Source organism: Fukomys damarensis, unplaced genomic scaffold (assembly GCF_012274545.1).
Source record: "Fukomys damarensis isolate Sample0158 unplaced genomic scaffold, DMR_v1.0_HiC HiC_scaffold_4, whole genome shotgun sequence".
Taxonomy (NCBI): Eukaryota; Metazoa; Chordata; class Mammalia; order Rodentia; family Bathyergidae; genus Fukomys; species Fukomys damarensis.
In genome coordinates, this window is record NW_022900916.1 from 66905653 (window position 1) to 66918446 (window position 12794).

Here is a 12794-nt window from a genome sequence, read left to right on the forward strand (position 1 = left end):
GAAAGAAAAAACATGCAAGATAGAGGCAGAAAGTCTATGGTATTATTCACCTACGTCAGGCTTGAAATGTCATTGATTATCAACAAAGGTTTACCTTTATCTTAGTTACTTTGTCATTGCAGTCACAAAATACCAACCACCCACAAGTTGAAGAAAGAAAGGTTTATCTTACCTAACATTGTGTAGAGGTTTCAGTCCATAGTTGGCTGGCGCCAAGGCAGTATGGTATGTAGAGGAGAAACAATCCAAGTCATGGCAGGCAGGAAGCACTTAGCTCTCTTTCCTTTTGTCCCATTCAGGTACGAGCCTGCTGGTTGGTGCCACTCACACCCAGGGTGGGCCTTCTGTCCTCAGTAAGTCCATTCAGCCAGCCCAGAGCTACGCTGACCTAATCAGTGTGTTCATCCAGTGCCATGCACCCTTAGCCCAGCATCTCAGAGCCCTGATCCCACTACCTCCAAAAGTCCCACCTGTCAGGGCATGAAGCATGGGAGGATCATGTAGATATGAGCCATAACAACCTTTCAGAGCTTGAGTACAGGACAGACTAATTCACCCTAGACAGCCAGAGTGTGCTCCTGCTGTGCAGCAGACACTGTGCTTCCTCTTCCTGCTGTGATAGTAACTGGGCCACCTGGGGAGCACAGGGAATGTGCAGAACTTGTAAGCAAAGGTGCTGGGGCACCTCTGTCACAGAGGTTCAAAGATGAACCCACATTCCTTACAGTTCTCCTCTCTCCAGTGATAGAGCCCTTTATGTTCCTTTGAACAGCCCATCAGTGTGCTCAGTAGATTATAGCAGGAGCTGAAAGCAGTTTGGTAAACATTCGGAGCCAAACTAGAAGTAGATGAGATGAAGACTGCTTTTCCCGTAGTGTATCAGTGATTTCACATCTGTATTTTTCTTTTTGTTTCCTTCTCTTTGTTTTCCTGTTATCCTAAAGTGGAAGTATGTATCAAACTAGAAAAAAAGAACGGTTTTGTATGATTTTATTTAAAATAATTTTCTATAGAATACAAATTATGTGATTTAATTTCATGTGGATGAATTTTCTCCAGATAGACAATGAGTTGGTGCATTGCTTTCTCTCTTTAGTTATTGGACTCTAATTTTTCTCACACATTTTTCTTTTCAGTATTTTTAATAGTTTTTTTTTCATCTTCTTTGTGGTATTTTTGTATATATGTATATTTTAAGTTCTATTGCTTCTTACTGGAAAGAATATTAGAGTGACAATTATCAGAATACTTACAGAGATTAAAGAAATGTTAGATAATTTTTGTTTATCTGTCCCTGTTTTGTATTAAACTAAAAATGAAGTGACATTTGAAAACATTTACAGAGCACTTGCTTTTAATTACAAATATCATTTATTAAGCACTTTGTCTATATGCAGTGCTAAGTTCTTTGTGTGCATTTTTTTTAGTAATGAGACCTACTCTGAGCAGTGAGTACTGATATCCTGCCTTGACGTAAGAGTACACTGAGCCTCATTCAGATGAATGATAAAATACTGAAATTTACAAATTTATAAATGGGACAAACAAGATTTCAATGTAAGTTAATATGATTATAGAGCCTGGAATTGTAGTCTTATGTTTACTGTCTGTCTTAATCAGGAAGAGAAGGTATATCACGACTGTGATTAATCATAGTACTTTGAGATAGGACAGCACAACTTACAATCCTGGTCACCAGCTTTTGTATATGAGTGTAGCGCCCTGGCCTATGCTGCTTTTAATTGGTCATTGCCTGGGCTGTAGTTTTTTTGTTACTTTTGATACAGCCCTGATCATTAGTGTAAATATTGTATAGACTGATGACTGTTAAGTAAAACACTTAGTAGTGACATACACAACATTAATACATAAATGATATATGTGTTATACAATAGTAAACCATCGTTTGATGAAGACGTATCAGTTGACTGTACATTTATTGAGGTCAGAGACCATCTTCTACAGTTTTTCTAGTTTACAGTGTCTGAAGAAGTGTTAAATACAAATTGGGTGAATGCTTTATGTGTGTGTGATTGTTAGTGCATTCAAGAGCCAAATTTCTGCACCTTTAGGTCCGAGAAGGCCGGACCACCATTGTGATAGCTCATCGCTTGTCCACAGTTCGCAATGCTGATGTCATCGCTGGGTTTGAAGACGGTGTCATTGTGGAAAAGGGAAATCACGAGGAACTCATGAAAGAGAGGGGTGTTTACTACAAACTTGTCACAATGCAGGTCTAGTACCTCGAATTTTCTCAAATTGTCTTAGTTATAAACTGATATTGCTGTGATTTGTGCTAACAGTAAATATTATTTGATCTCATGTTGAAAAGTAGGAAAAATACTTAGGGGAGTCAGGAAACGTTGAATGTTTGTCTTAAAAGATAAGAATGTAAGAAGGATAACAATACAAAAGGATTAAAGGTAAGCTCTGCAGTATGGGGGCCACTAGCCACAATGGCTACTGATCATTTGAGTGGTGGTTGAACTGAACTGAAATGTTGCAAGTAGAAAATGCAAGCAAGGCCTGTTAGAGAGAATGAGAACTATGCCAATGATTTTATCCATAGATTGCATATTCAAATGAATATATCATTAGAATCAGTAATATCTTGGATAATTAATCTTGGTTTTACCTCTTTGTTCATGTTTTTTACCGTGAGTCCTACAAAATTATAAATGAGAAATGTGACTCACATTTTGTCTTGATTATGTATTATGTATTCTGTTTGCTGTGGTTCAAAATGAACTTGATTTAAGTCAAATAGTTACAGAATGAAAACAACCAGATAAAGTATTTGAAAGAAATATCATGTTATTTTACTATACCCAGTAGGAATCCTTCTTTTGTTGTTTTTTTTTTTTGTTGTTTTGTTTTGGTACCAGGGATCAAATTCAGGACCTTGCACTTGCAAGGCAGGTGGTGGTAACCACTGAGCTAAATCCCTGGCCCAATCCTTCTTATTCAGTCATTTTTAATTTCAAGTATATATTCCAAAACTAATAGTGGTTTAACACGATCCCCCCCGCCCGCCATACTGGGTATTGCACTCAGGACCTTGTGCTTGCGAGGCAGGCAGCAGCACAACTGAGCTAAATCCCTGTCCCTAACACCATCGTTTCTTGTTATCACTTAAATTATCATTTCCTTGCTGTCTGATGTTTAATTGTCAATTTTCATTACTTTCCTGAGTCTAACCAGCTTATGCATATTTCTTGTTTATTTTAGACAGGAGGAAATGAACTTGAATTAGGAAAAGAAATTTTTGAATCCAAAAGCGAAATTGATGCCTTGCTATCTTCAAAAGATTCAGGATCCAGTCTCCTAAGAAGATCAACTCGCAGGAGTATGCGTGCATCACAAGGCCAAGAGAGAAGGCTGAGCACAAAAGAGGCGCTAGTAAGAAGGACAGCAGCACTCTGTGTCCTGTGTCCTCCCTCGGGGCTCCTAGCTGCGTGGGCTTGCAGTCCTGTAGGAGCAGGAACGAGAAGTGGTTTTTCAGCATCTTCTGTTCTGTCTTTCAGAATGATTCATAATGCAAGGTGTTGATACTTCACAGTCAGTTAAAATTTGAGATTAAGAAATCACCTGAAGATTTGTAGACTTAGAATTTAAAATTTCTGTGATTTATCAGTACTTACAAATATTCATGTCATCTTCTGAGTGCCAGGCCAAGAGTTAAAGCTTTGTTGAAACATCATTTCTGAAAAATCTAAAGGGTATAAAAACAATAGAAAGGGTACTTTTATTTGAAATAAAAGCACTTTTATTTGAAGAGGAAACCACCAAGAATAATAGAGCACAGGGCCAAGGATTTAGCTGAGTGGTTCTGCTGCCTGCCTTGAAAGTAGAATGCCCTGAGTTCCATCCCCATTGCAAAATAAAAAAATAGAGTATATTTATTATTTTTCATTTGTGTATATGGTTGAACTATACATCATAAGCTACTAATTTTTAAAAAACAAGCTTATTGTAATGTTTTATGTTTCCTAGGATGAAAATGTACCTTCAGTTTCCTTCTGGAGGATTTTAAAGCTGAATTTAATGGAATGGCCTTATTTTGTGGTGGGCGTGTTTTGTGCCATTATAAATGGAGGCCTGCAGCCAGCATTTGCAGTAATATTTTCAAGGATTATTGGGGTAACTGGTTTATGTCTATTCTTTTTTGCATTTGCTTAGAAGTCCTGATGACGGAGTGACTGCACTGTTTGTATTTGTACTAGTACACACTGTGGCAAAAAACATGACCTTTCACGTGAAACCATACAATAGAAGTCTAGTTGGTGAGAGGAAAGCTGACTTTAGAAAACTCTGTCCTGGTTTCTATCCTGTTGACTTCTATTGTAGGTCCTTGTGGAATAGCTCCCTAAAATAGTGAGAATCTCAAGATGACTTTCGTATCCTGCCATCATTGGGCTCTAAGCAAAACCTTTTCAATATCTGGTAGTGGAAAGAAAACTACAAAGCAACAGCTTCCTAAAGAAGTTGATAAGAAATGGTCACATTGGTTTTACTTTGTCTTAATGGTGGCTTTTTTGATAAGAAAATTATAATCTGGGCAGACCTACTCTTTCTAGTGACCGACTTTCAGCTATCAAGCTGAGAACACCCTTACTATACTGCTGAAAACCTTGAGATTACCCTGAAATACTTGAAATATTCTACTGAAATACTTGAGAATGTCATATTGCTGAGTGATCACCACAAAACTTAAACCGTACGCTAACTTTTGATTTTACAGGAAAAATGCTGGATTATTCAAGTCTACTGTTCCTTGGCTAGCTCATTTCAGGTTGATATTTACATTTATGTTTTTCTGCTTATATGTTAAGGTAGGAAGATCTCAAGTTTGATGCCAGTCAAGGCATCTTATCTCATCTCTGTCAAAAAATAAAAATAAATGATCAAGAAATATAGCTTAGTGTGAAGCCCTGGGTTGACTCTCTAGGACTACAAACAAATAAACAAACAAAACCCAGTATCTTCTTTGTGCCAAGTATTTTTTTTATACTGAGAAAATAGCAAGGCCCCAAATGTCTGATCTCTTGGAACACGTACGCTAGGTCAGGGTGCAGCAAACTTTTCCTCCCAAGGGTAAGAGAACAAATACTTTATGTTTTCAGGCCATGTGGTTTGTGTTGCAAATACTGCCTGGGTATTGATGATCCACGTTTGGATCTGGATCCCCTAGGTAGTGGGCTGGCTTCATCCACACCTTTGTAAACAGTGAACCTAGCGTCAGATTGCTTGGGTCTGTATTCTTGTGTTATCTCTTGCTGGCTGTGTTACCTTGAGGAAGTTAATGTGTCACTCCGTGCTGCAGACTCTGCTTGCAAAATGGAACTTTCAGAGATAGTTGTGAGAATAAAAGGAACAGTATACATGAATTTGTTTAGAGTAATGCCTGGCACAGAGAAAGAACACAGTGATCTTTGGCTATTTTTTTTTTTTAATGACTAGTCCAGAAAAATTCATTTCTTCTAAAATCCTTTTTGAAATAAAATATGAAGTTAGGATTGGATCTCTCTAAGGAGGCTGATTTGGCTGTGTGAAAGGAAATATGTTTGTGTTGTTCACAGTTTTCCTTGAACCCAAGACATTCTGTAGCTCTCCTCACCACCTTCTAGAAAGGTTCCCAGGAATGGTGCTAGGTGAGCTGGCTGCTCTTCCCCGTGGGCTCTCTAACTGGCCATTGTACAAGCAGTGCTGGTTCACACCTCCTTTCTTTCTGCAAAGCCTGGGCTGAGTAACTGAACACTTCCTGTGATCACCAGATTTTCTCCAGATGCCTTGAAATAGCTTGAAGTATCCCCAGTAAATCGCCACACAATGCAGCTCTCACCAGGGGAAGAGGAACGTGTTTGATTTCCACTTTACACAGGAGGGTAGCATTCAGTACTCCAGAGGTTACCTGAGCAGGCGAAGCACTGGGTCAGTGCGTGAATGACAGGCCCTCTCTTGGTCTCTAAGGAAGGCAGAGTACAGGTAGATGCCCGGGAGACTGGCTTCATGGAGGCCAGTTCTCATTTCCGGTGTCCTGAGGCTCTCCCCAGCGCAGACCGTGCCAGACCAGTGTGAGTAAACTAACAGCCTTCAAATATTTTCTTCATAGGTGTTTGCAAGAAACGATGATGAAACCAAACGGCAGAACAGTAACCTGTTCTCACTATTGTTTCTACTCCTTGGAATCGTCTATTTTATCGTATGTTTCCTGCAGGTAAATGTGTACATTTTTACTTTTCTCATGGTGGGGGCATCTGTAAACATCTGTGTAATTTACCCTTTAGTTGAATCGCCCCTCAGTGAACTTGACTGTTAGTTGTTCTGCATTCTCTGCCTCCCTTGCTCACTCATCCTCCCTCTCACCCCCTCCCGTGTGGAGATATCGATGAAATCTGGGAGTGGAGTGGATTGCTCGTGTGTAGTGATTGGAAGTCCAAGTGGGAGTCAAAAATGGCTTTGGGGAAACCCTGGATATGTTTACATTTATCCTGTATTGTGAAACTCCTTCATGGAACTTTTGCTAAAGGAAAAACACTCTGAAGGAAGAATGGCAAGCCTCAAGTAAAAACTGTAGGAACTGTGTATCTATTCAGATTTTACAGGTTGCATATCATTTGGCTGAAATAAAACTGTATAGCTTTTTGTGACAATACACCTGAAAATAACAAGTTAAAGGAGAAGTTTATTTTATCTATATTTTAATTTTCATTAGCATGTTTGGAGTACATAATGAATACATGCATCATGGAGAATTAGTACCTGTATGTAATTCATCTCAATTCTGTTTACTTCCCTTCTTGTCCCCTGGCCCCTCCTTTTCTGATATTAAAGTTTTAGAGATTTTATACATTCTTTTTTTTTTTTTTTTTTTTTTTTTTTTTTTTTAATTTTTTTTGCTTTTTTGAGACAGGGTCTCACTATGTAGTTGAGACTGACCTGGAACTCACTGTGTAGCTCAGGCTGGTCTCAAACTCACAGCGATCCTCCTCCCTCAACCTCCCAAGTGCTGGGATTACAGGCATGCACCACCATGTCCAGCCACTATACATTCTAGACATTAATGTATCTAAAGAGCAAATGGCAAAAATTTTCTCTACTATTCTGTAGGCTGTCTCTGCACTCTCATTTTTTTGTGTGTGTTCAGAAGCTTTAAATGTAATGTAATATCATATATTGAGTTTTTTTTCTTTTTTTGAGACAAGGTTTTGCTTTGTAGTTCAGACTGGCCCTGAACTATGTAGCCTTGGTTGCCTCGAACTCACTGTGATCCTCTTTCCTCAGCCTCGCGAGTGCTGGGATTGAAGATATGCTCCAACATGTCTGGCCATATGTTGATTCTTGCTTTTATTTCCTGTTTATTCGAATCCTATTCAGGAAATTTTTGCCTGTGCCTATGAGTGACTTCAAGTGTTTCCCTATGTTTTCATTCAGCAGTTTCAACCTTTTGGATGTTATTATTTGCTAATCCCCATTTTCAATTCATTGTTAAACAAGACATGAATAAGGATCTAGTTTCAGTCTTCTACATATAGATAATTCAGGTTTTTCAGAAACATTTTTAAAGAGGCTATATTTTGTCCAACATACACGTAGTGATTGAAAAATACAGTGAATGTTTAAATTAAACAAAATTTATTGCAGTGAAAGATACACCAGATGGCCTCTCCTACTTGAAAAATACTTATCCCATCATTATTACCACTTTCTAAATGATGGGGTATAATCAAAAGTACAGAAACTTGGATGCCCAAGGCCCCAAGTTCAATCCCCGCTACCAAAAAAAAAAAAGTACAGTGAATGGTGCTGGTGAGTGTCATCCAGTGGAAAGACAGGCTCATGAAAACATGGTGTGTCCTCATCCCCCTTAGTCACTGCATCTGGCACTATGCAACATCTGGCTCTTCCCCAAAGTCAAAATGACCATGAAAGGTGAATGTAATGAACCAACTCAGGACATGAAGACAGCATAACTAAAGAGATTCATAATAAGTCTTTGTTCACTTTGTCTGTAAAACTGTGGCTGAGTCTCTGACGATCCTCCCGTGTGACCTGTTCTTTTTCTTCATAGGGCTTCACATTTGGCAAAGCTGGAGAGATCCTCACCACGCGGCTGCGGTACCTGGTTTTCAGGTCCATGCTCAGACAGGTATGCGTGCTGAGGGCTGACCCAGGGACGTGTGGGACACCCATTGAGTCCTAGGGTGCAGTCGGTGGTGCTCAATGTCATTGCTGGAACTTGGCTCCTGTACTGCTTGTCCCTCATTGCCATCTCCAAGAGGGGACATGGGAGGCTGATGTCCTACCGTCTGTGTACTGCAGGGGAGGAGCACAAGGGTCTACACTGCTTTGAATTATTTTTTTTCCCCTGGTACTGGGATTAAACTCGGGACTTAGCACTTGGGAAGCAGGTGGTGACACCACTGAGCTAAGTCCCAGGACCCTGCACTGCTTTGATATGTGGAGCCCGCTGATTCGATTCACCTCCAGCTTTTGTTTCATCATTTATAGGGAGTGTAGGCAAAAGTGATCTTCATTGCCCCTCCTTTTTCCCTAGTCTTTCTTTCCTCCTTCCTCCAGGACCACAGGATTCTTCCTCCTCTTTTGTACAAGAGGTACCCATTGTGTTCTTCAATTCCACAAAATGAAACTTACCACCATGGCTCATTCCTCACTTCCTCATGTCTGTGAGTCAGTAGACTAACACACTACTCATGCTTGCATGTACTGACCTAATAATGACTTCATGGAAGGTCTCCCACATTTTGCATGTTTGCAACCCAGACAGCAGATAGTATGAATATTTTCTGTAGAATGGGAAGTAGGGGTGCTGGGTGTGGTGGTGCATATCTGTAATGCCAGGCATCTGTGAGGTAAGGTTTGCAATTTCAAGTCCAGCTTGAGCACTTCAGTGACTTAGTGAGACCCTGTCTTAAAACTATAAAGATTAAAAAGGTCTAGGGATGTAGCTCAGTGCAAAAACCAAGGGTTCAATCCCCAGGAGCAAAAAAAAAAGGAGAAGAAGAAAGAAAGAGACAAGATTTAGAGAACATAAAAACATTCATATTCAAACAGGAAAATATGTTTAATACTCAAGAAAATCTTATATGGAACTTAAAACTTTCATTTTTAAAATCCTTGATCACTTGCCATTGAATAAGACGATTCTCTAGAATTTTGCCCCAGATGTGCCAGGGGTGCCGGAACCCCATACAGGAAACATGTTTGTGCTGTTAAGACTTCTGGAGGACATTCCTATTTTCCTGGCTGGCTTTGCCTCTGTCGTCCTGTCCCATCTTCTAAATTGTCCTGTTTTTGAGAACTGGAGCAAGGGACATGTGCAGCCAGGATGACTGATGACTAAGGGAGCACTGTTGGATGGGGGCCTTCCCTGGTCTCTGCAGATCTAACCACATTTATAACTGAAATTCCTCTTGGGCTGAAGGCTGACCTTGCTGCAGCGCCAAGTGTCCCATTACCCAGCAGGCTCAGGGCCAAGTCCCAGGCCCGTTGTCCTCTGAGAGCCGAGTTGACAGACTGCGTGATGCCCTCTCGGTAAGCTGTTAAGTGGGAAGAGCATACTAAAGCCTTCTGCGTGCCATCAGTAGTACTGCTTGTAAGGCATTCGCATCCGGATCGTGTGTGTCCTAGAGAGAGTTACTTTCCACTGGGGAGGAAATTAAGCACTTGGGAATACTAAGGAGCAAATTCATGAAGGCTACAAAAATGATAAGCTGCTGCTTATATACAAATCATCAGTGCAGGTAACTCACTGGAGATCATAGTATTGGTGACAGATATAATTCATTCTTTAGATTCATAATTTTATATATGCGTATTAAAAATATAAACAATTTTACAAGGGAAATTCTGTGTCATATTCAATGTCAAAGTTTAATCTGCATGAGGTTGATTTGTTTTAGTTTTGTTTAATTTTTTAGGTACCTGGGATCAAATTCAGGACCTTGTGCTTCTGAGGGTACTGAGCTAAATCCCAGGCTAGATAAGATTTTTTTGATGATTTAACTCCAATTCATTTCTTCAGCCTTGAGCTACAGTTACCCTTGTTGCTTGTTCACCTTCTTCATTTGGATGTGTAGAAAACGCCTCACAGTTTACCGTTTTCCCCTTGAACTTTTCACTCTGTTCTCCCCTCCCTGCCCTTCTTTGTCCATATCAGTAATTGATGGCACCACTCTGCAGGTCACCTTGGCTGAAAACCTTGGTGACTCCTCTCTGTGCCTAACGTTGCAGCAGTCTCCTACCTGGTTCCATCATCCCAGCCTCATTCTGTTTCAGTAGTTTCACTCGTAACAGGCAGGATTGTTCTGCTAAAATACAAGGTAAAGCACATCCCTGTGTCCCAAACCCGCCAGCTAGATGTATATTCCAAGGTGAAGACTGGAATCTTTAGTTATCTAAAGGCCGACGTGACGTGTCCCTCCCCTACTTCCCAAACCCCATCCCTGACAACTTCTGTTACACGGAAACCCTACATTGTATACCTTTGTCCCTCATGCAGTATATACGCCACTCTTTAGATCGTTGTATGAGCGAGAGAGAGTTACACGAGGACAAATCTTTGCAGAGGGAAAGGCATCTTTTACAAATACACAGAAAATTTGTTTTAGGTTCCTGGAGCCGGTAAGGGTTTCTTGCTAGTGTATGAACCGATTATGTGTGGCTTTGCCCAGGGCCTTCATGGTGTGTTTCATGCTTTCTTTGAATATACTCGTGCCGTCCTTCATTTAGGTCTCTGCTGAAATGTCACCACAGAGAGTGTGTTTCCATTCCCTCCTCAGTTTCTCCAACAGCATCTTCCCTCGCTTCTTTGTTCTTACCCTGCTGTATGTCTCTTTATAGCATTTTTACCACCTGAGCTGATCTATGTATAGGTAATTATGCCTTCTCTCTATAAAACCTGGACTGTATGAATAAACAGCAAATTTACTGTTACTCTTCATTGTTCTGCCCAACATGTAGAAATCATGGTTGGGACAAAGAATTGTTTCAAGAAGTGTCTTTTAAAATTCATGTAATTTTTATTAGTGTGTGTTTGTGGTACATAATACATACACTAACCATGAGGAATTAGTACACATGCGAATGCTTTTGTGCTGGTCCCCTGCCCACCCCCTTTTAAATCATGGTAGCTTTGTAATACAGCTTAAGATCGGGGGTTCTGATGCCTCCTGATTTGCTCTTGTTGCTCAGGATTGCTTATGGTATTCTGGGTATTCTCTAGTTCTATATAAAATTTAGGATTGTTTTTTCTTATTCTGTGAGGAATGCTGTTGTTTTAACTGTGATTGTGTTTAATCTGTATATCATTTCGGTAATGTGGACATTTTCACAATTTTGGATTTGTCTGCCCAGGAAGAAGAGATGTCTCTGTTTTCTGATCTCCTCCTCAATCTCTTTTTTCAGAGTAGTATAGTTTTTGTTATAGAGGTCTTTCACTTCCTTGGTTAGGTTAATTCTTGTTGTTTAAGTTTTCTTGAGACTATTGGGAATGGGATTGTTTTCCTGATTTCTTTCTTCCATTGTTTATGTACAGGAGTGTTGATGAATTTTGTGTATCATTTTGTATTCTGCTACTTTGCTGAATTTATTAGTTTTAGGAGTCTATTGGTAAAGTGTTTGGTCTTCTATACAAAGGATCGTGTCATCTACAAATGAGAATCATTTGACTTCCTCCTTTCCCACAGGTACCCCTTTTGTTTCTTTATCTTCTATAATTTCCCTGGATACATTTTCAAGTAATATATTGAACAGGAGTGATGAGAAGACACGCTTGTGTTACTTCTGATTTCAGAGGTGATAATTTCCATTTTTCCCCTGTTTGTATGATGTTGCCAGTAGGTTTGTCAGAAATGAATTATCATGTTGAGATAAGTTCTTTCTGTGCCTATTTTTATCAGCGTTTTTAGCATGATGAAATATATTTTTGCCAAGGACTTTTTCTGCGTTACTGAAATGATTATGTGATTTTTGTCCTTGTTTTGATTTGTGTGATGTTTTCCATTTCTTTTTCTTTTTTTTTCTTTTTATTGAGTTTATTGGTACAATCTAGCTATACAATACAGTTACATTCATTATTGGGATTCTGTACCCTTACATAATAGGTCTTGATTCTCATTTTTCCCATTGTCCCTGCCCTCCCTTTACCCCCTCCTCCCCTCCCCATTTACAAACACTTTATTTCCATTTTTTCAATTCTCATATTTTTTTCCTCTCCCGTATTACCTTTCCCCCACCCTTCCCACTTTCCCTACACCTTTAGCCCTTTACTTCCTATTTCACATTATTAATTATCTCATTAGGATCCTGTGTACTACTATAGTTTTTCACACCAGAGAAACTATTGGGTATTTTAGTTAAAGAAATCTCTGTATGAACATTAAAAATAGGGAATCCTAAAATAAAACTAAAAAGGAAAATAAAAGAGAAAAGGCAATGATGTAAGATTAAAATAATCCTTAATTCTGAAGATGAAAATGGTCCCTGAACATATTTAAATTGCTTCTTGCTCTTGTAGTCTTATCTTATTCTTTTTTTTTCATTATTTGGAGAATACTTTATTAGTTTCTATAATCAAACCTACATAGATATGACCTTACATATTTAATACAGTGCATTCCCCCTGTACAAATGGAAAAAAATAATAAAAATTTAAAAATTATCATTTCTAGACCAATGTGGCTGTCCATTTCTGTACAATGCCAACTCAACACAGTAAATTGCGATAACTTTTTTCAAAGTTGACAGCACCATTAAAGTTTCCCAAAATTCAA

The 12794-nt window shown here is 39.2% G+C and overlaps 1 protein-coding gene across 8 annotated transcripts in view; it reads left to right on the forward strand.

Moving 5' to 3' along the window:
* The window catches only part of LOC104868217 (ATP-dependent translocase ABCB1), a 301331-nt gene that overhangs the window by 140648 nt on the left and 147889 nt on the right, over positions 1-12794 (forward strand). For 4 of the 8 annotated variants that reach the window (XM_010632884.3, XM_010632883.3, XM_010632882.3 and 1 more), the window contains 5 exons: positions 2073-2234; positions 3229-3399; positions 3994-4140; positions 6113-6217; positions 8072-8149. In XM_010632884.3, coding sequence (XP_010631186.1) covers positions 2073-2234; positions 3229-3399; positions 3994-4140; positions 6113-6217; positions 8072-8149 — 663 coding nt within the window. Of the gene's footprint in view, positions 1-299; positions 698-1427; positions 1558-2072; positions 2235-3228; positions 3400-3993; positions 4141-6112; positions 6218-8071; positions 8150-12794 lie in introns of those variants that run through there. The other 4 variants (XM_010632885.3, XM_033758684.1, XM_010632890.3 and 1 more) reach the window with 3 other exon arrangements.